Genomic DNA, 23,944 nt, shown 5'->3' on the forward strand with positions numbered 1-23,944 from the left:
ATTGTGTACATAAATCCATGATGATAACATTTTCAATGATCGCAATTATTAACTTCCTTACATGTCTCTTTTACCTTCCAAGCAGAGCAGCTGCAGGTTGTATTTAGTGCACAGACATGCTTTACAGAACATGTTTTCACAAGTGTGCCCTGGCATAGTGACATATGCTAAGTATGACTTAAACCAGTGATTAACAGATTGTCCAGTGGATTTTGCAGGATTTGACAGTAGCTACAGAAAGTGATTGGCCCTTGTAACAGATGAAAGATCAGAGATGGCATCTTTGACACTCAGGCATCTTTGACTGCAACGTCCACGTGTTTGTTCAGGGAGCAGGCTGCCTGTTGTTGGTCTCTACTAGCACTTGTCTGGTTCGGACGAATAGGATTTATGGGAAAGTATGAAGCCTTTCTCATGTAAAGTTATTGTGCCTAAATGGGACTAATGCATAAAGACTGGGGGAATTAAGTAAATGTTGTCAATAATAAGATTCCGTGCTACGGTAGATTAATCTAAAATAAATAAAGGAAGCTGCTAAACTAAAAGTGCAATCACTTATACATATAGAAGAGTGTAGAGCGCTACCTATTCAAAAAAGTTATAGGTAAATAATAAATGACAGTAATAAAAGTGCATGATTAATCCCTTTTAAAAATGCATCAAAAAGTGCAAAAAAATATATAAATAAAAAAAATTTAAAAAAATAAAAGTCTGGGGGAATAACAATCCCCCTATATAATAGCAAAGGCACACTGACAGGTCCTCTTTATGGAGACATTAGGGGTCCATAGGACCCCTGTCACCTGTGGACCCCAAAAGAGATCTGCTTCATCAGCTTCTTTTCTCTGGCTATAGCAGCCAGAGAAAACGAGCACATATAGACGATCGGCGGGCTATGGAGCCGCCGATCGTCTATATGTGAAACACCTGGTCGGGTCTTTTCTGCCCGTGCGTGCCCGCTAGGGGGCCACCAATGCTGCAGTGCCGTCCGTCCGTTTTTTTACTACGGGCGGACAGCAAGTGGTTAAATGGTGGAGCACCAATGGGTTTATTAGAATTTATGATCTATTTCGAAATACCGCTATCCTCACTTGGTCATACCTCAAAGAGCACAAACAGATCCCTGACGCGGAATTATTCCGATATCTACAAATATGACACTGGGCGTCCTCCCTACAAGAACGGAGATCCTTTAACAGACCCCTTACGTGCTTCGAGCATACATGCCTCCACTCACCTGGCGGACCCAAACTAGTGTCGCTATTATACTCCAAACTCAATTCACTGAAGCGTCTTTACCTACACTCTTATCCTACAATGTGGTCTACTTATCTTAATTGGACTGAGGAGGACTGGGGCAGGGTATGGGGAAACATCTCTCGATGCTCCCTTAATGTCACCAATATGAAAGTGGTATATAAGGTTATGTTCCGCTGGTACCTGGTCCCCACCCGCCTGGCCAAAATATACCCAACCTCGTCTGCTGTCTGCTTCCGTGGGTGCACCCTCCCTGGTGACATGCTCCACACTTGGTGGACATGTCCGTTTACCTCACGATTTTGGACTAGAATTTATCGCTTACTCTCCAGCCTGTTTAATACTCACATTCCCAAGGATCCCACTCAGGCTCTGTTACACACCACCATACCTGGTCTAACCGCCTCCCAAAGATTCTTAGCACACTATATCTTCTTGGCAGCCAAATTGACCCTATCAAGCAACTGAAAAAACAAATCCTGCCATACCGCGAGTTTACCTCGAGATTAGACAATATTATGACCAACGAAAGATTATCCAGTATTCTGAAAGATACCCATGCCAAGTTCTTAAATATATGGGAACCTTGGGTATTATATCAACAACCGGAACTAGACAGGGACACCCTTAGACTTCTATAAGAGACTGCCCATTCAATGTAGGGGGTGCCTCTAGTCGGCAGCGGACAGCAGCCCTACTGACCTGATCTTCAACACAACCGGTAATGTCATCACACCGTTGGACCTAATGCCCGATCCACCCTCTTCCTCCCTCCCACCTTTCTCTAAAACTTTCCTTTGATCACTTTTTGTTCCTAGAGACAGTCATATAATAACTGTAACCAATTTGAACTTTTATATTCATTATGACCTGTGTATGTTGACTGTATTGAACCCTATATGCAATGTCTCTTTTACCTGTGAAAACCGAATAAAATAAATTGTTACGAAAAAAAAAGTAAAGTTACATGGCTGCAATTAAAATATTAGAAATGGTTCAGGTCCCAGCTGGTTTAGATATCCGCAATATTTTTTTTAGATGGACATTTGCCCATCTTGTTAAAAAGATCTTCCACTAAAATGATGTAATATGCGTTTCGTATTCTCAATTCCAGTCAGCAAGTGGAGCTCTGGGTTCCTTTTCACATGTTTTTAGGTTGTTCTTAGTTGCTTTTTGAAAATTCTGATTGTTTACCAAGATCAATAGCTCCTTGCACACAATTGATGGTTTGCCACTGTATATAACTGTTGCACTTTGGTTGAATGTTGTGATTGTGTTTGCCTGATGAAAGGACCATGTTCGGTCTTGAAACGTTGCTTTTATACTGTGCATGTTTGCATACCGTCTGAATAAAAGAAGCGTTCAACATATTGGACCATGGAGTGCGGGTGACTTTTTTTGGGCATTCTTGTGATAATGCGGCGCCATCCGCAGGTCACACCAGCACCCACCTATCTTATGGGATTCCAGTCAGGAGTGCTGTGTATTACATACCGTATTTCCCCGAAAATAAGACACTGTCTTATATTTTATTTGGCTCAAAAAAACACACTAGGTCTTATTTTTGGGGTAGGTCTTTTTTTTTTTTTATGTACAACAATCAACTCTTATTCATGTAGAGAAGTCTACATGTATTCATCTACAAAAATATGGTGATCAGAGCAATCAGGGGTACCGTACCTTTCCAAGAGCAATTTGCTAACCAATTGCTGGCCAGAATGAGCGAAGCGCACTTTCACTATCGATTCCTCACAGGCGGAGTGCATTTGGTATCTCTCCGCCTGTGACAGGAGTCGGCACTATAGGGGAGGCATCGGCTTATGCGGCTCTGCTCCCTTCGGTGCCTCCTCGCTTCCTCTAGCACTGGCTTCGTTGGCATCACTGATTCTCTCCTGCCTCTCCCGCGGCTCTTCAGGTTCCCCCTTATGCCACCGCCGGCCCTGGGAATGGTCACAACTAGGTCTTATTTTCGGGGTAGGTCTTATATTTTAGCAATTCCCAAAAATAGTACTAGGTCTTATTTTCGGGGTAGGTCTTATTTTTGGGGGAAACATGGTAGTAATGACAAGCTGAAATCTAGACACCTGATTAATAAGTTAGAGCACTGATTCATCACCTGTCCCTCCCTATTCTTGCCTACCCTTTCACAGAGCTCCCCACAAAGTTTCAATCAGAAAGGCACAGAGAGTCTAAAAGTAAACATATTCTGCTGTGTTCACTCATTAAACGATTCATAATACTCTGTGACTCGTGTGTCATGGGGAACTGTAATATGTATATAGCGAAAAAACACATATGACATCAATCTAACAACTTACGTAAACGTAAATAAAAATGGCCAAAAATATGACTGTTTTATTTCATGCATTTTGTTCATTGTTTATAGATCTTTTGCAATAAAGCTGTTGTACTTTTAAAGTGTATTTCCACTTTCACAGCCAAATTAACCCCTATTTTATATGTGTCACATGTTCCTATTCACATAGCATAAGCTGAAAAATAAAATTCTTCTTGTTTAAATTGCTTTTACTTGTGTTAGGGTTTTAAGGGTTAAACCTTCTTCTTGTTTCTACTTCTTTGACATGTTAGGAGGGGCTATGAGGGGTCGGAGGTGGCGTGTCCTTTGTATGTTAATAACATTTATCAGATAAACACAATCCTCAAATGTAAGTCCCAAGTCTTTCTATAAGGACAGATCACTGTCAAAAGGGCTAAGAAATGCCTGGAATTAGCCATCTTGCCTGCTTTAACAAAACATCTAAATTAAGAAAGGTAATACATGTTTTTAAAAAGTTATTTTTCAGTATGCTGTGTGAATAGGAACACATAAGAACATATAGAGTGGTTTTCTCAAATTTGACTGCAAAAGTGTAAATACATTTTAAAATATTCAGTATTTGTTAATTGTAGCTCAGTACTGAAAAATTTACATGTTAAAAAAACTTTAAATATATCAGAAAATCATGTATTTATCCAGTTCATTTACAATATCTTTTAACTGTAATGTCCATATCAAATGTCTCTAGTGAAACCAGATGTCAGTGCTATACAGCCAGCTGTTCCCGGACAAAAGGTGGTGTCTGTCTGCTCTCACAATGGATGGTATGAAGAAGGTAGGAACAGAGACCTTGTCTGAAATATAGTTGTAAAGTTCTCTAGTGAATCGGTGGATCTATTACATTTTAGAAGTATGGCTTGCAAGGCCTGGTACTGTGTTTCCATACTCTCTGCCTGACATCATGACCTCCCAGCAGGTTTTAGAAGTCCTTTAGCCTTTATATCTGTACTGTCTTTGTACTGTCCTTTAGCCTTTATCTCAGAAAATCACTGCAACATATGACTCCTTCACAACCTACTCTCTTTACAGAGAAGAGGGGGGGGTACTTAGTGAGTTTTTTATTTAGACTTAAAGGATGATTGCTCTTCCAAAGTAGATGTATTATTTAGCTAGTCTCCTGTACCCTGTATATAAAGCTAGATAACGGATCTGCAGAGAAAGTAACTGTCCATCAAGTAGTGTATTTGACAGGTACAATGTAGTCAACAATAAAATACAAATTCCACGAATTGTCCTAACGGCTGGCTTCAAAATTCACAAACAGAATCTTTTTGTTTTTCAATTTTTTGGGGGCATTTTATCTAGGCCCCATATGTGGCATGATTTCCAATATGTGCATTATGTAGTGGATAAGTGAATGATTTTAAAAAATCAAAACATGACCAATATCTTACTATAGTCTTCACAAATTAAATGATCCTGATTGGAAACATCCAGGTTTGACAATATTAGATATATATGGATGTTTGTAGGGTACCTTTAAGTGCAGCTTTTAGGTGGGCTGTACTTTTTGGGTAATTTTTGTCTACAAGAAACTTAAACATATAAAGACTCCACTCAGCTCTAGCTTTAGAAACCAAAAATCATTGGATTTCATTGTCATTTGGCCAAGGTTTGATAAATTATATATTTCAGGATTTATTATCCATGACTGTGGAGATCTCACCTATTTTGTCAAGAGGGCCTCTGGAGAAGTAGCAAGGATACAAAGGGAAGACATACTGAGTGATGCTGATGACTACACAAAGGAGATAAAGGTATACAACGTAATAGAACTTAATGCACACCACACAATGGCATTTTAAGTGACAAATTAAGCAGTAATCCAGTTGTATAAGGAAATAATAAAATATATATTACTGGATTTAGTGCAGTGTTTAATGAAAGAGGAACTAAGAACAAATCTATAGATTGTGACCACAATTGCTGTGAGTGTTCTTCTCATTTCTTGCGGGGCTACTTCTGTTCTCAGAAACAGCATTCTCCTTTCCAGATTACTTACGTCATAATTGCTTAGTCTTGTGAATGTCCTTGAAAAAGGTTTAACCTTTTCAGCAGTATATGTACAAATATACAGTCACAGTATTGCCTGCAAAATGGCATATGTTTTGTATAAAAAAACATATTTTTTTTCCATCTCTCTCTGTACAGAAAATATACCAGATCTCAGGCAATTCTCTGATCACCTATTCGTGTTGTCAAGGTTTATTTGGGTTTGTTTGATTTGTTTTTCAAGGATATTCAAGAACATAAAGTGTGTTAAAAAATAAGACTCTGTGAGAGAAGCTACAAATGTAAAACCCCAAATGAGATATATAAACATACTGTATATATTTTTATTATTGGGTACTCCGCTAGGGAAGTCAGAAATGGAAAAAGATTTGGTGGGTCATAGTTGACACAAATTGAATAATAGCTTGCAATGCCAGGCTGCGGCAAACAAAGCTAGCAGAGTACTGTCTTGCATTAAAAAGGGAGTGTACTGTTGAGACAGAGCAATATTTTTGTTTCCCCGAAAGTAAAACCTAGCGCTATCTTCAGTGATTTCTGTAATAGAAGACCTACCCCGAAAATAAGACCTAGTTCGGTGGTAGGTCTTATATTGCAGAAATCCGCAAGGTCTTACTTTCGGGGTAGCGGCACATAAACTGAAATTTAGCCGGCTGCAGCTCCCGCCCACACGCCCGCCCACACACCAGCCGGCATTAGATCACTGTCCTGGAGCTGGAAAGAGTCCAGAGAAGGGCAACTAAACTAATTAAGGGGCTGGAGGATCAAAGCTATGAGACACGGTTGCTAAAGTTAAACTTGTTCACGCTGGAGGTGCGGAGATTAAGGGGGGGCATGGTTTTAATGTACAAAATGTTTAGTGGTGATGGAAACATCAGCAATAAACTTTTTACTGTGAACTCCCTAACAAAGATTAGAGGCCAACGCCTAAGATTTATCCACAAAGGGTATAGGGGCTTCTCTTCAGTCAGAGTATCTGCAGTGAATATTGGTTCATTCAAAAATCAATTAGATACCTTCATAAGAGCCCGTAACATACAAGGATACAGCTACTCTTTAAAAACTAAGACCACACAGGGAATTGTATACACACATGCACGCACTACACACATACACAGACACATAAAGGTTGAACTTGATGGACCTGTGTCTTTATTCAACCTCAAATACTATGTAACTATATACCCCTAATTGTACTTATTTGTACGCATCCCTATGCGCTGCCAATGCCTGATTCCTTGATGCATTTAAACCTCTTCTTTGCTTGGAATCGCCACATTTTAGAATGTATATATAAAACTATGAGTGCCTTTAGCTGCATGCTTTAGTCTTATTTTTTTTTACCTTTTTAAAATGTTTGCTCTTTTTATGTAAAAATGATAATTTCAACCTATCTTGGAATACTACTTTAAGTAGTATTCCTTTTAGAATCCTAGTAAAGTACATTTGAAAATGTTTTAGCCATTTTCCTCTCTGTTGGGACTTTTAATGTTACCTTGCATTTCTTGTGTCAGTGTTCAAAATAATGGACTAAAAGCTTTTTTAATGGAAGAGATTTATACTGTTGTATAATGCATATTTTATTTAACCTATTTCCATAAATTGCAGACTTTTAACAATACACCATTGCCATGCAGAGAAAAGAAAGTGTAAAATGTATTTCAGTATTGGTATCTGTACTTACATTTTATTATGTAAAAGAGTCAGAGGAAAGTATTCATGCATAGCATACATATAGTAGTACTACAGGACATGTATTATTCATCTATTACGAACCTGGTCTGGGAGACTGGATGGTTGAGGAGGCTTCCCTTGCACCTCGTGTCTAAAAGCCTTTGAGGATGGTGACAGAGGTCAGGCAGACACCGAGTGGCACGAGTGCCAGTAGTTATGAAACCGTGCAAGTAGAAGGGTAATCCAGAATTCAAAGTCGAGGCAAGCCGAGGTCAAAATCCAGGAGGTCAGTTGCAGTACCGAAGGAAGAGGCAGAAGAATAATCAAAACAGTCCAGGGTCAAAAAGGCAGGTGGCAGTCAAGGCAGGTAGTGGAGGCAGGAACGGGTCAAAATCCAGGCAACGGCAATCTAATATTCAAGACAGGAAACAGGAGACACAACACATACAGGAGCTGATAAGACAATCCAGCAAGTAAGTGACAGGCTGGCTTGGTTTAAATAGGCAAGTGAACTAATCAATTATGTCACTTCCTGTGCACCTTTGGCACATTTTTCTTAGAACACGCTCCATGTGCGCATCACTTCCTGTGCGCCTTTGGCACATTTTTCTTAGAACACGCTCCATCTGCGCATCACTTCCTGTGCGCCATCCTGCGCGTCTTTCTGTGGGAAGTGGTCGTTGTGCGCATGCGCGTATTCTTCTGCCTAGCGGTACTTGGCGCATGCGTGGAACGGGCATGGTGCTTACATCATCACAGTTAAAAAAAAAGTAATTCCCTTAAATAATAGAAGTTACAATAAGGAGTACAACAATTCGAGAAACAATCATCAACAATCTGGCATACAAAATAAACCACAAAATATATAATTTATCCGCTGTAATTACCTGACCTCATTTTATACTTGGATATGCACATAAATCTCACAAAATAAAAGGATGAAGACAGGATATGCAACAAAAGTAACAAACAGTTGCATAACTAAAGGATCACTCCTTCGAGTTACAGGTGAAGTCTAGTGAGCAGAGACATCTGCTGGTTTTTATTAACTTAAGCACCAAGGCCATACCTCTAAACTTTAGAAACAGGGACATATTAGGGAGAAGCTGTGACGTGGTGAAAAGTGGTCAGAGTAAAATGTCAGGAGTATGTAATATACAGCACAGATTACAGAGTGCAGCAGTCAGGACTATATACAGTACATTAAATGACAGCAAATGCTGTAGTCAGTAGTATGTAATGTATAACATAGTTTATACACTGCCTGGTCCAAAACAAATCACACATCTAATATTTAATTGGACCCCTTTAGCTTTGATTACAGCACATATTCGCAGTGACATAGTTTCGATAAGCTTATGTGATGTCACAACATTTATTTCCATCCAGAGTTGCATCAATTTTTCACCAAGATCTTGCAGTGATGATGGAAGTAGACATGTAAATTTAGTTTTCTCCCAAATGTATTATAACCACTTGAAGATCGGGGTGTTAAACCCCCTTCCTGTCCAGGCCATTTTTCAGTATTTAGCAGTGCAGTACTTTGACTGATATTTATTCCATCATATAACGCTGTACTGAAATTAATTTTATACAATTTTTTAGGGACACATAGAGCTTTCTTTTGGTGGTATTTAATCACCACTGGGATTTTTATTTTTTACTACAGTAAGGAAAAATTACCTAAATTGTTTTTTAAAAAACTGTTTCCCCTATATTAAATTATAAAACCTTTATTATTACCCAATTTTTTGGTAAAATATAAAAGACGGGGTCACGTCGCGTAAAAAGACACCAAACAAGTCAAGCCTTAAAATTGCGCACGCCCGCAAAACCTCAAAAAACTACAATACCCTAAATTGGCCGTAGGCGACGCTTTAAAAGCTTTTACTGCTCATCAGTTTAGTGTTTTCAGTGATTAATGGCCCTAGAATTATTGCTCTCCTACGTTCGCGACGATATGTAACATGTGTAGCGCAATAATTGTCATTTTCGCGCACCTGCGCATCTGACCCGTATTTACGTTTATATGTGCATAAACGTGGAGGTGGAGTACTTAAAAATGTTGGTTTTTTTTTAAAACTTGTATTATATGTGACTTTTATTTTTTTACTTTTTTTTTTACACTTAATGTTATTGCTATCACATAGGGGAATAACCATCCCCCTATATAATAGCAAAGGCACACTGACAGGTCCTCTTTATGGAGACATTAGGGGTCTCTAAGACCCCTAATGTCACCTCGGGACCCCGTAAGAAGGTGATGAAGCAGACATCTCCTTCATCAGCTTCTTCTCTCTGGCTAAAACAGCCAGAGGACTGACAGGTGAATGTGGAAGTGATATATTACACATCACGTCCGCATTCACAGTACGGAGGGAGCTCAGCAAGGAGGAAGATGCTGACCTCCCTCCCATCTTCCTCCAGACACCCTCCCGAGCCAGTCCCGTGCTGCAGATAGGGCAGCGGATCCCGGGATTGAAGGTGAGGGTGCAGGAGGGGGCTGCGAGACGGCGGCACTCGAGGAGGGGGGGGCACACGCAGGCAGCACATACAAGCGATCGGACGGCTATAGAGCCGCGATCTCTTGTATGTGAAACAGCCGGTAGCGGCTGTTTACAATGGACGGGTTTTTTCTGCCCGTGCGCGCGCGCGCAGAAAAAAAACGTCTATTTATAGCAACCCGCGAATGTGAGTTTGCCGTCTGTTTTTTCACAACGGGCGGACGGCAAGCGGTTAACGGAAATTGGAATCTGTCTGAATTTTGTTCAAAACTAAACCAGACATGTGACTGCTCTCTGGCCAATCAAATGTTTTGCTTTTTGGGGTTTCATGTGACTTCCTGTTGTGGATCTTTCTGAAATGAAAATTTGTACGGATATGAAATCCGAATAACGTACCGAATCGAATTTTGGATCTGAAAAACTAAAGAAATTAGTTTTTGTTTTTTTGTATTGGGGTAGAACACACAGCACAATATACAATGTCAAAAGCCAGAGTTTAAAGCTCAGGAGTATGTAACATAGTCCCTCCTGCTGGTCAGTTGTCAGCAAAAAATTCATGGCATCAGCAGGCAATGGAAGCAAAAAATGATTGGCCAGTAAGTGAAAGAGTGTCCCATCGTCATTGACAACAAGAGGAAGAATCCTTCCTCCCAGCATCCGCATCAGTGGGAAGAAGAATTCCCCCCTCATAAGGAACCCACTGTTGACCCCACTCCCTCCTTCTCAGACATAGGTGGTCAGCGAGTGCCCATTCACACTTGCGCATTGCCCGTTGATGGTCAGTGTTGTTCTCCCACAACAACACTGCGAGAGGATGCAGTCAGGGAAAATAGGTGGGGGAGTAGGATGGTACAGTGTTAGTGTGGATGTCAGTGAAAAAGGGCTGTGGGACTTGTGGGAGATTGATGGGTAAAGAGAGGGAAAATGAGTGCACTGCTTGTTGTGGTGAGGGGGGGGTGTAGATACAGAAACTGGAGCGAACTGGAGCACTGCAAAGCAGATGTGAGCCAGCTAGAGAACAACTATTGAAAGGGAGTGATCTAAGGTTATAAATGGCATGTGCAGCTGTTGGGTGGAATTGAGAGCTGGCAGTGGGAGAGCTGGCATGGCTGTAAAGGGGACTGTATGTGCCAAAGTAGAGAGATGGGTCAGGCTGGATGTGAGCAGAGAGGATGCCTTGTATGTGAGAATGCTGAAAGGCAGGGCAGTCTGGATTTGAGTGGGGAGCTGATAGGCTGTTTGGGCTTGATGTGAGCAGGGAGCTGGCCTTTCAGAGGCACCAGACATTGGAATGAGCATTCCAGCCACGCAACATAAGGTGGGCCCCTGGGATCTAATTCAAATCTAATTACAGTTCCATGGAAAACAAGACAGTTGGGAGGCATGACCAAGATTACTCTTTCATAGTTCCTCCCTGTGTTGGGTGGGAACTACCATAAGCTGAATATACTCTCCAACATCTGCCAAACTGAAATAATCAGATTTTGTGAGATCAGTCATGAACCATATTTTCTTATTTGTTTATAAATATTTGTGTGTTAGGCACTTTAAATTAACAAGACTTGCTATGTGCCAAAAAATTTCTTGCAAGGTATCATGTACTAAATTGGTACAGTACGGTAAGAACTAGCAGGATTTCATCTACATTGCTCACCCTCATTGGAAGCATGAGCTTGATTTAATGCAAACAAAAAGGTATTACATCTCACAATGCTTCTTTTTTAATTGTTCCATATTATTATACTATACATTTTAAAATGAGGCCTATCTGAATTTATTTGTCTTTATAGGAAGGTGACTGTGTGATTGGACCACACCCTTTGCTTCCTGGGAGCTACTGTCCAGGAATTATTGTGAGATGTACTCCTGATCTTAAAGTGATGGTAAGGACAATAGTGATACCCTGCAGAGTCTTCTTTACCACAGTGGAGCCTGTATTGCAAACAGGCTTAGGAACTGTTATAACATGCAATATTTTTTATTTTTGTATTACTATGACACAAGTATGTTGCAGCTTACTACTTTTAAACAGATTGCAGGAGGAACTTGACACTGGCAAACAAAAAAGCCATTGGCTAGCCAGGTAGATAACCATCCCGTTTGCAACATGCTACAGTTTTTTGCTAGTGTTCTAGGAGGATGGATGCTTTTTTCTGAGAAAAGTTTAACCATTTTACTAATTATATTTTCAAGATTATTTTTACATCAAACAAAACTTCAATCAACACGCTGCAGAGCTGGCTCTTTTATGAAGCTCCAGATCGGCTAATCCTTTGAGCTACCCTGAGAGAGGTCAGTTTCTGAACCTTCAGAAATCTGCACTTGAACCGATAGTGCTTGAAATATCTGGGTCTTGTCCTAGACACAGTCCAGACACTATTTTTTTCCCCCAAGAAGAAATTATTGACTGCCTGCTCCCAAACTCGAATTTCACAGTACAGGAGCCATCTAACTCTGCTTTTGAATGAGAGGTAGCTTCCTTTTGATGTGTTGCTCACAAAGCTCCCCCTGTAAATCTTCTAATGACTCCATGGAACTTGAATATGGTTTATCAACTCTTCAATGACCACCCTTTGAACCCATCAGCGGCATTTCCCTTCCTACTCTTTCCCACAAGGTTGTATTCCTTGTTGCGATCACTTTGCGAGGCATGTCTCTGAGCTGGCAGACCTCTCTTGTAAAGAGCCTTTCCTGGTCTTTCATGGGGACATAGTAGTGCTACCAGAGCCACTTTTTTTCCTAAGGTAGTTTTGGCCCTTCGCCTCAACCAGGCCATTGTTTTTCCATGTCCAGATTTGGTACATCAAAAGGAAATCTCCCTTCACTGTCTAGATGTGGATCATGCTGTACAAGTATGTGCCTCTTAGCCACATCTTCCATCAGGATAATTGACTCCTTTTCCTGAACCAGCTTCTCGTTCCACCATGTCTCAGTGCCTCAGAAACATTATTGTTAAGGCAAATAGTCTTAAAAATATGACTCTGCCTTTTTCTGTTAAGCACATACCACAAAATCTGTTAGTGCTTCTTGGGATTTTAGGCATCACCCTACTGTTTCTCAGATTTGCAAGGTGTGGTCCTCTGTTCATACTTTCTCAAAATTTACAAGGTGGACATTCTGGCCTCCACTGATGCCAATTTTGGGCGTAAGGTATTTCAAGCATCTCCATGTCAGTTTGAGCAGCAGGCTGCCCCCAGTTCTTACACTGTTATGTGGGCTTTCAAGTGTTTTGTTGCTGTTGCCCACCCTTCAATTGAACTGCTTTTGGAGGTGTCATATGTCCCTGACTACTGATACTGATGTCCCTTAAAGAATGATAAAGAAAGAAGGTTTTTTTGCTACCCATAAAATATGTTTCTTGGAGTTCATTAAGGAAAATAGTGTCAGAGCACAATGAAAACCAGACAAGCAAAAGGTGCTAGTTAAAATATTTATTAAGAACAGTGTCCACAGGAGCAAGCAGAGTCTTAAACCGGAACAAGCCAGAGTCAGGAGCCGGAGTGGGTAGTCGTCCAAGCCAGGTCAGGAACACAGAGATCAGTGTCGTCAGGAACAAGCCAGGAGCAGGAGACAGGAAATCAGCGTTGTCAGGAACAAGCCAGGAGCAGGAGCCAGAGGAGAACGTCAGCCAGGATCAGGTCATACACGAAATCAGGATACTAGAGCAGCAGGAAAGCACTAGCAGGAAGACCACGCAAGGGCAAGGCCAGACTGGACTGAATGGTTTATATACACTTAGTGGCCAGATTATTATGACCATCCCATCAGTACTTTGTTGGGCCACGAGATGACTCCACGAGATGACTTAGTTGGGCCGCCTCGTGACTCCACGAGATGTTGAAAGGTGATGCAAGGAATCTGACACTGCACTGTTGCCCTTCTGTTGTCTTGTACCAGTCTTGCCACTCTCCGTTCTGCCCTAACATTGACTAGTCACTGACGGCCACAATTCGCACGTTCAGACCCAGATTTTCGACTGACAGTCCAGTCTTTAAACAATTTAACAACAGCTGCTCTTGAACATTTAACTGAATTCTGCTGTTTTGCTGATACTCGCTCTATGGCTCAGAGTGCCAACAATCATCCCACGTTCAAAGGCTGTTAAATTGCGTTGTTTACCCATATCTTCAGAAAAAAATCACTTCTACTGTCATGGTAAACAACCTGCTTCCCTATTTATAATGGTCTGGCCCTCTAGCAACTTCAGCGCGAAATTATAGATAATTTACCTACAAACGTCAGGTGGTGTGACATCATCACTCAGAGACAGGAAACTCCCATCTGACTCACTCAGATGATGCTCTCCTGTCTGGCCATAAGAGGGAGCCTGGGAGTAGTGAGCAACGTTCCAGACTCTGCTCAAGCTAGAAAGGAAACAGGTGAGTAAAATGGCAGCCAAGCCAGAATGCTGCAAGCCAGTAAGGTCAGGGTGGAACACTGACAAATAGGTCCCACCCCTATGTGCTGTGATTCTACTTCTGTGTACTACTTTTCTACTAAACGGAAGCATCCTGGTATGGGAGGGGTTAGATCTGGCTGCCCAACAACTGTTTTGTTTACCAGTGTTCTATTCCTGCAGGCAGCTGTATAAACCATTCATCCCTTAATACTGATCCTGTGTGCCTTAATGAACTTTAAGAAACCGATTTTATAGTAAATAAAATATCTTGTTTTTTATTTAAATGTTTTTTGTTATCAGATACTATATCAGGATAATAGTGAAGCCATCGCTCCAAGAGAACAGGTTTACCTGATAGGTCCTGACAAGTATGAACGTGCTACTGCATACATCCTGCAATGCAAAGAGCGATGGGTTGGGCAGCCTGTCATTGCCAGGAATGATGACACTGGAGCATTTCATTTAGGTAAGCCAAATGTTGATAATTAAGAAATATTAGACCATGTTCTAATCTAAACCGTAAACCCTAACCTTAGGTTGGTGATTTTAATAAGCACGGTCCACATTGGTGTTTTTTCTTTGTTCATTTTTGTTTTGGTGAAGAAAATCCCTTTTTGTGCCCTATTATTTCCTATATACGTGGCTTTAATTAACCAGTTGTGTGCTATTGTTTTCTGGCTGATTATTGTGTCTCAGTGAGATGAAATACATACTTTTAATATTTTTTATAATTTTTGATATATTAAAACAAAATCAATAAAGTGGAATGCTCTTACATCTAATGAAGCATTAAAAAAATTATTCTTGTGTATTTCTGGGTACCTCTGCTCTCTTGCTGTGGCCCTCTTTTATTTATGAATGAGGCCCCTGCTGTTTTCCAGTTGATAAACACTGCATTTCTTTACCTAATTTTGCAGCTCCATACTTCAGAAAATGTTTAATGCCTTTTCTCTTGGCTAAAATGTTGTACGCTGCAACTGTTGCTATAATGTTAAGCACCAAAGTTCTGCTTTTGGAATTAAGTAGGCTTGGCCCTCAGTAGTGATAATATGGCCCTTGAAGGTAATTTAAGCATAATTTAGCCCACTGTTTTTGACATGCCTGTTCTATATGCCAATTCAAGATCCCACTACCCCTGGAATCATAGCAATTAGGGATGCACCGATACCACTTTTTTAAGACCGATTACGAGTACCGATACTTTTGATCAAGTACTCGCAGATACCAATTACCGATACTTTTTCTTAAAGGGACAGGTCAAATTTTTTCTAAAGCAATACAAACTAATGCTTTAAGGTCACTTTCTTAATATTATAATTCATGATATGACGAGGGAGCATGACGCCGGCTTCCAGGCCAATCAGAATGCCGGATTTGCTAGCTTCCTGACCAATCGGGAAGCCGGGCAGCGCGTCATTGCACGCTACCCAGCTTCCTGATTGGCCGGGAAGTCGGCTCCATGCTCTCTCATCACAAGTGACGAGAGAGCATGGGGCGGTTTCCTGGCCAATCAGGAAACCGGGCAGCGTGTAATGATGCGCTGCCCGGCTTCCTGATACAGGAAGTACTCGTGCTAGGTATCGGAGCATTTGGGCGAGTACGAGTACTCACCCAAATACTCGGTATCGGTATCGGCACCGATACCGATACTAGTATCGGTATCGGTGCATCCCTAATAGCAATGATAATCATCCATCTGATTGGTGATTGCCATTAAAATGGCTTTTTTAGTTCTCCTACATTTGTCATATCTCCTCCCCCCAGTTTGGTGATTGGACAAGGAAGGACCAGCAGAACACTGATGAATCCTAGTACTCTTCCTCATGTAAGCATGCTCAGTATTGGGCTAACAAGCAAAGCAGTAGAGCCCAGAGCCCCCCCTTTCCCTTTCCCTGTGTTACTGTCCTGGGAATTACAGGGGGCTAATATAAATATAACACCAATTTAGGTTAAAAAGAACAACTTGATTGTAATACATTTCATGTTTTTTTAATAAATACAGAAATTGCTTCCATTGTGTTTTTTAACATTTGCCTTCCATTTAGTGTTAAATGATGACTATTTCTTTTGAGCCTTATGTGATCCTTAAAGAGAGCCTTGCATTTTAACATAAATGTCATAATGTCATGTATGCAAAACAATATTCAATTTTGCCTCAATGTAGTTTCAAATAATATTTTTTCATGCCATTGTCCGGTTCATATAAATCTTGCCTTTCCTTACATTCAAACCGTATTTTGGAGCTGCCACTTTTAAATATTCACTTTGCTATTTAAATATTCTACTGCTCACAGAGAATGTTTCATGTTGTCCCTGCTGCCTCTGAAGACTTATGATACCTCAGATATTACATTAAAGGAACCTTTACTTAAAAAAGCACTGAGGCAGCCATTGCCGCAGTATCTCTGGCTTTCAAGTCCCTGACCTGTAAGATGTATACAATTTGGTAAAAGTCAAAGTGAATTCAGAAATACTTGGTCCAGGCTAGAGACGGAAAAAATACTGAAGGCCTTGAATCAGCATGACAAACTGGGAACTAGTATTTTCTTTATTGCAAAATAGATTTATATTAATTTTAGTACAAAAAGACACAGTAATAAGAAATATAAATGGATTGGCACATACAGGAGAAAATAAGACATAAGATTGCTGCTATTCATTTAGCTGATAACGTAGTCACCCTGATATAGTTTGTACCATTTGGTTTTATACATTGGCTCTTCTAATTAGAAATGTAATAAACAATTTTCTTTCACAAACATGAAATGTTACACAGTATTTGAAATATCCTTACTGCTTCTTAATGGTATGTGATAGTAAATAGGGTTGCTGACCCCATGTCTAAGGACAGGGAGATTGAGTATTTTTTAAAGGAGGGCAGCTCTTCCTTGGTACAAGTTACCTTAAAGTGGCACCATAAAATTCTGCAACCAGAAAGAAAATACAAATATTCATAGCTTATCTCCAAGAAGAAACTTCCATTGGAGTGGGGCTGTCCCCATACTGCAAGGCTTAACTGCTCATTTGGGTCTAGGGTACCTGGGTAGAGGACTTTTACTTACATGATCCCCACTCCCACAGGCTCTAAGACCAGCCTCTTCCCCTCTCCACTCCCGCTGATGCCATCATGTACAATGCAGGACTCATGGCCCTGCATTATACATGAGAATGCCAAGGAAAAATCCACAAGCCAGAACATAGGAGAGAAGAAGAGAGTGCCGAATGCTGTCTGGGGAAGCAGGGATCAGGCAAATAAAATTGATTTACCCATGTACCCTAGACCTTAATGAGCAGTGGTGAAAGCCCCACTGCAAGGGGAGTTGTTTTTTTTCCCCCCCAAAGACAGGCTTTATGTAAGTCTGTATGTATGTAACTAATTCATGGGCTCATTACCATGGCAGATTAGACCACTGTAGATATCTGCTAATAAGAACCATCTGTATGCTACTCCCAAAGCTGATCAGTATGCATTTAAATATCAGGACGCAGTTCTGGTTGTTGTCTGATTACATTATCTCTCGGTGTACAGAGCTATCATGTGTTCATTTTAACCCCAGTCTGTACATTTGGGTCAAACATAAAAGCTGATCTCATTGGTAGCTGCTCTGCCAGATCTTGTTCAGGACATGCATATTCATAGCAAATTGGATACATTGAAGCATTCAGAAAACTCTAATTAAGCAATGCACCTGCTGCTATATTAGCACCTTTAATCTGGATTTACCCAATAGTGTCACAAAGCAAGGATTTATTATACTGGAAAAGGCTTGATTTGCCATCATAATATAAAAGAACAATATCCATACTCTTATATTTAGGGGGAAAAGGCTGATTAAATGTCAGTGGGCAAAACAGTGTGGCATTTGAATCTGGTTTTTCATCAGTCGTGTATTACTAATGTTTAAAGAATAAAGTGATGTTTATAAAGAGGGCTCTGTGACCAAGGCTGGCACTTAACATAACTTTACTGATGAAGAACTATTTATCCAATGCAAGTAGGTTTTATTTCAAGATTACCTGTGGCTCATATGGGCCAGAATTGTGGGAAACATACATGAATCTCAGTTAATAAACCTACTTCATTCCTTAGAACCTGTAAATCATAAAATTGAGGATTGTGGGGAACGGAGGTTAACAGCACTGGTGTATAATAACTGTATATGATTCCAGCTGAAGTACTGAAGCATGCTGATGACGGGAAACAGTATGTCATTTCATGGTCAGATGGCAAAACAACTACTCAAGACATAGAGTGGATTTTTGGGAAGTTCAGCCAGCCACACATTCTCAGTGTTGGTGACCATGTGTTGACTTTGGCCAATCCATCTACGTTCACATTCCTTCCTGGTGTCATTATTGGTGTCAATGGAGCAAAGCTACAGATAAACTTTTGTGATGGAAGAAGGTAAGTAATTTTTTTACATTATAATTGCTAAGCAATACCTAGTGCAGTATATAGATTTTGTAAGCTCCTTGAGGGCAGGGACTGATGTGAATGTGCAACTGTGTAAAGCGCTGCGTAAATTGTCAGCGCTATATAAATACCTGTAATGTATTAAAAAGACACGGGTATTATCTGTGTTGTCTGTATGAGCAGAGTGGCAGATAGAATATTAGCTCATTTAAGAAGAGGGCAGTAACTTACCTCCTATTTGTTTGGTTTTCTGTTATCTCTGTGTAGATCTCTATAGCCTCATACTAGCTATTCATGATTGCATGGTTCTCCTTCTTATAATTTTAAGTTAAGTGTTAAATTTCTACAAAAATGCGCCTAAATACTCTGTGTCTCCTCTATTGAGGGGCAAAATGTATATAGTGAAAAATCCTTCCTATAATAAACACTAGCAAAATTATAGGGCTTGATATGTGTTGCTGATATACTATTTTTTTTAATACAAAAACAAATGTTAAAAAAAACTTTACTTTTATTTTGTTTATTTTTTTAATAGACCGTACACCACACTAGCTGTGAACACTGCATACAATCTCAGGTGGTGAACTCTCTTATCCAGCTACATATGGCCTAATATAACAAACACGAGTGTAAGGAGCGCTACTAACTAGAATGTAACAGTGTGATATCTGATGTTTGATGAAAAACGTATGGTGTGACTTACAGTTAGGAGGCAGCTGTGTCAGAAGCTGGTGTGTCAATGATGGTACGACAGTGACAAGTGCCTGGAGGGAATCCGAGGTAGGATGAAAGATTGGATGATGACGGGTGTGGAAGCACTGTGGAGATCCCTAGCAGGTCGCGTGCACGGCTGGCCGGGCCGGGCCGCGGCGGCTTGGGAGAGAAAAAGCCGCAAGCGGCTATAAGCAACTCTGTTCGGTGCGTTCCAGACTGATGTCAAGCAACCAGATACGGTCCTAGGTAGGGGAAGAAGTCAGACAGAATGGTCACCTATACGGAGAAGAGGGCTCTCTGTATGGCTGCCGCCGTACAGAGAGCCCTCTTCTCCGTATAGGTGGCCAGCCGTGCACGCGTGCTGCTAGGGATCTCCACAGTGCTTCCACACCCATCATCATCCAATCTTTCATCCTTCCTCGGATTCCCTCCAGGCATTTGTCACTGTCGTACCATCATTGGCACACCAGCTTCTGACACAGCTGCCTCCTAACTGTAAGTCACACCATACGTTTTTCATCAAACATCAGATATCACACTGTTACATTCTAGTTAGTAGCGCTCCTTGCACTCGTGTTTGTTATATATGTACTGAATTGCAGGGTCCTCTCACTGTTGATAGGAGCTAGCACGCTATACTTTTTCAGCCCGCTTCCACTCATGATTTACAACCAGTTGTGCGCTTATTTCATCTGTTTCTGATCTTTCTACATATGGCCTAAGGTGCTGCAGTGTAGATTCTTGTTAAATTTGTACTCTAATGTACCCCCTGACATTAGGTTTTTGTCTTCATATTTATTATTTTAGCTAATTATCATGTGTCACTGGAGGTAAGGTGACCATACAAGCAGGGGTGGTCTGGGACACTGAGGCCCACTGGAGAAAGGGAGAAGGAGGGCTTACTGTGCCGTGGTGAAAATTGGGCATGGCTACAAAGAGTTGCATATTAGATGTGGTTTAGAGGGGCATGGTTAACTAGAGTCGGAGCCTACTCACAGTACATACTGCACCTTTGAAACTATTCTTGTACCCACAAAATACTCTAATTATGTTACCACAAGAGATAGTTTTAAGAAATGTATATAAATAACATTTACCATCAGACCTCAGATCAAACCCCCTGCAGAAATCCACCCTTATAAAATCCACCATTATACCTTATATCAGTGTAGGTGTAACTACAGACAGCTGTTTAAAAGAGAACTATGGGGTAAGTGTTTTTCCCTATAGTTCTCTCAAGGATCACAGGAGGACATAAACTAGCGTCCCCCCGTGACCCAAAGCTCAGTATATCGTGAGCTACAGCTCGCGGTATACTGAGACCACCGCAGCCGGGACGGATCCTGTCGAGATCCACCCAGCTGTGTGAGTGACAGCGGGCTCTACCTATCTAGGGGCAGAGCCAACTGCACCCGCCCCCTCCCTGTCCATTCCCCCACTCAGCGCTGGAGGATCGGAGAGGGGAGGGGGCAATTCCTACAGGGAGCAGTGACTGACAGTCACCGCTCTCTGCAGGGAGATGATCGAGAAGTGAGCGAGCAACGGTATGTGTTCGCTCACTTCCTGATCAATTGAGCCGACGTGTGACAGTTTTATTGCCACACGTTGGCTCAAACTATGAGGATGAGTGATTTTCACTCAGCTCATAGTTCTTCTTTAAGGTCTTATTCACATAGGCTGTAAGGTCCAACTGTGGATTCTTCAGATTCTTGCTTCAGGAATTCACAGCCGGACCTGAAAGGTTTGTGTGAATGAGGCCTAAATGTATATGGGCGCTTATTTGCATAATCACTTTTCCCAGGACATTCAGCATGGCAAAGCTAGGGCTCATCTTTCACACAGAGAGAATTATAGACTCCTATCTTGTTGACGTAGACACTATATGGCTCATTCTGCACTACCACCACCCCATTGCCCTGGTCTCCTTGTGGCTGTGCTTGCTGATCATGTACAGCTTTTTCCCACCCGTCACTAGCAGAGGCCAGTACCTCAGTGATGCACGCTGTAATTGACAGCTTGCTAGGCTGTCAATTACACAGCCTCTGATTGGCTCTCTTCTCTGTCAGGAATGTCAGGGCGGTTAAAAAAAACTGTTCCAATCCTGTTGTTCTCTCCTCTGATATAAACATCTGCCTGCACTGCACTCCTGTTTTCTACATAACAATAAATACAAACATTTAGCTTAGCTGAGCATCCATATTTAGGTAAGGGTCAGGTGACAGAGGGCTTGTTGGAAGGCAGTCAGATAGTGCCTGCAAATCCATGACCTTCCAGTGTCTATGTTCACCTCAAGAATCAAGAAACATTATTTTATATCTTTCAAGTACATTTATGTTGAGAAAAAGACATGTTAGATTGTTACTTTCATCTGATAATCTTCCAGTCCTTATATGATTCCTTCCAGCAAGCAGGTGGTAAGTGTGAGTTTGGTACTGTAAGTTTTTACAAGTTAGAATTGCAGTATCTCAAATTGAACACACACAGCTGAATAACTGAGATGGTGCCTATGTGAATTTACATTATGTAGGAGAAGAGCTAGTGTTGGGCTTTCCTACTAGCAATCCTGTTGTATGAAAGCACCCTGTATTAAAAATGTGTTTGTAACTATAGAATTGTATACACATAATTGAAATAATTTTATTAAATAGTTTAGAAATGTGTTAAAAAATATGAACTAACATTTACCAAAAACCTCCATGGTTTTCCTGGTTAACAAAAGGGCTACTTATCTCTTACTGACATTTTTATTTTTTCAGGTGTAACAATGTAGAATCTTATCACTGCTTTGGCCTTTCCGAGAAGAAGTATAACAGTGCTTTTCAATTCTACCAGCAGTGCAAGCAGAGACAAGATGCAGATAAACACTATATATCCTCAGATACTGAAGATTCCCTATCAGATATCTCCTCTTTCACAGTATCATCAGTTGGGTCAAACAGAAAAGCTGTAAGATAAATGACTACAGATCACTGATACACAGAATGCTTCATTTTTTTATAGGTTAGGTTTCATAGAGCTTTAATGCAATATTTCCAATATACAAAAATACAAAATACATTGTTTACAGAAACAAATGACTTAGTACTTGCTTAAAGTGATCCTGTCACTGTATGATCAAAACTGCAAAAAGACATACCTATAAAAAGAAGAGGCAGCATACTTACCTTTCCAAAGTCTGGGTCTTGAATCACTGCCGTGATGCCGCTCCCTGGCCGCTGCTGGAATTCAACACATCAAGGTACCCTACTAGTGGCTCCTTCCACAACCTAATACGTCACTACAGGACATGCAAGCTAGTGGGAGAAACCACTTCGTGCAGCTAGGGAATCAGGTATTCGACCCATTCAACCACTCAAATATTGCCAGGGAGCAGCATCCCAGCAGCTTTCTAGACATGGGCCGCTAGAAAAGTAAGTAAAGTGCCTCTTCTTTTTACAGGTTTGAATGTTTGCTATATTGACCCTATACTTACAGCGTCACTTTAAAGTGTATTTCCACTTTTGCCTAATTAGGATAACACCTATTTTATAATTGTTGTTCACATTTAACATTCAAAAAAATATTTACAAATTGCAGCTTACCTTTTATAGATTCCCTCTCTGCAGACTCCAGGAATGAAAAATCCTGCTCAGTTCTCCCAGTCTGTGGAGGCTGGGGGGGTTGGTTTTAAATAATTAACTCTGTCTGTACGGTGCTGCCAGATTTCATTATCACCTGTGAAATAGATGAAAAGGGACTGTCTGTCTAAATAAAGGGGTAAAGAGCCCAAGGCATTGTATGTTAATCCACTGTTCCCCAATATGTCCCTTATCTTCACATTGCCAGCTATTCTAACCACTGGAAGCTGCCTTAAATGCCCGGTGTCTAATCCTACTCCAAACAAATAGCTAAAAGGGTAAAAAATATTTTTGGTATGCTGTGTGAATCGGGACACAAAACAAAAAAATATTTGGAATTTCTCAGTTTTGCTGCAAAAGTGAGAATACACTTTAAGCAAGAAATATGTCAATTTAACTTTAATATAGAATATATAGAGTAATATAGACTTTAAATGCAGTTATTTTTACTCCGAGGATCCTATAATACAAGCCCTCTAAACCCTCTAAAAATTATATTTCACCTTAAACAAAATCTGTTTAGTGTGTCATTTCTTTCAAAGCAGCAGAAAAACTTTTCACTTTTGCAGCCGTATTGGAATAGCACCTACTTTATATTTGTTACATGTTTCCATTCACATAGCATATCTTAAATAAACAAATCGCCGCTTACATTTTTACTTGCTTTTTTTCTGAAAACTCCAAAACTAAAGTTTTCTCCCCGCTATGAAATGTTAAGCAGGGAGCTGAGGAATTGATGTTCACCATAATTAACCCTGATTAGACTGTGCTGGCAGATCTCATTATCAGATGTAAACCAAATCTGAACACTGGGGTCTATTCACAAAGCTGCCGAAGGATCTGGCCGTAGCTTTGGCCGATCCTTCGGCTAGCTTTGGCCCCAGGACCCCTTCGGTTCAGGAGAACCGAGGGGGTGCTGTACGGGCTATTCACAATAGCCCGTACAGCTCCCGATCACGGCCGAGCGGCTCAGTCGAGCCGATCGCATATGCCTCGGCTCGGCTGAGCCGTGCTGAA

The 23,944-nt window shown here is 40.8% G+C and overlaps 1 protein-coding gene across 1 annotated transcript in view; it reads left to right on the plus strand.

The window, feature by feature from the left end:
* The window catches only part of VWA3B (von Willebrand factor A domain containing 3B), a 135,129-nt gene extending 112,811 nt beyond the window's left edge, over nucleotides 1–22,318 (plus strand). Inside the window, exons 30-35 of the mRNA XM_018562814.1 lie at nucleotides 4,284–4,370; nucleotides 5,231–5,352; nucleotides 11,574–11,666; nucleotides 14,483–14,648; nucleotides 18,353–18,587; nucleotides 22,067–22,318. Of these exons, the coding sequence (XP_018418316.1) occupies nucleotides 4,284–4,370; nucleotides 5,231–5,352; nucleotides 11,574–11,666; nucleotides 14,483–14,648; nucleotides 18,353–18,587; nucleotides 22,067–22,265 (902 nt within the window). The 3' untranslated portion in view covers nucleotides 22,266–22,318. The remainder of the gene's footprint in view (nucleotides 1–4,283; nucleotides 4,371–5,230; nucleotides 5,353–11,573; nucleotides 11,667–14,482; nucleotides 14,649–18,352; nucleotides 18,588–22,066) is intronic.
* The last annotated feature ends 1,626 nt before the right edge of the window (nucleotides 22,319–23,944 follow it).

This window comes from Nanorana parkeri, unplaced genomic scaffold (genome assembly GCF_000935625.1).
Source record: "Nanorana parkeri isolate BGI_ZX_2015 unplaced genomic scaffold, ASM93562v1 scaffold21, whole genome shotgun sequence".
Classification (NCBI taxonomy): domain Eukaryota; kingdom Metazoa; phylum Chordata; class Amphibia; order Anura; family Dicroglossidae; genus Nanorana; species Nanorana parkeri.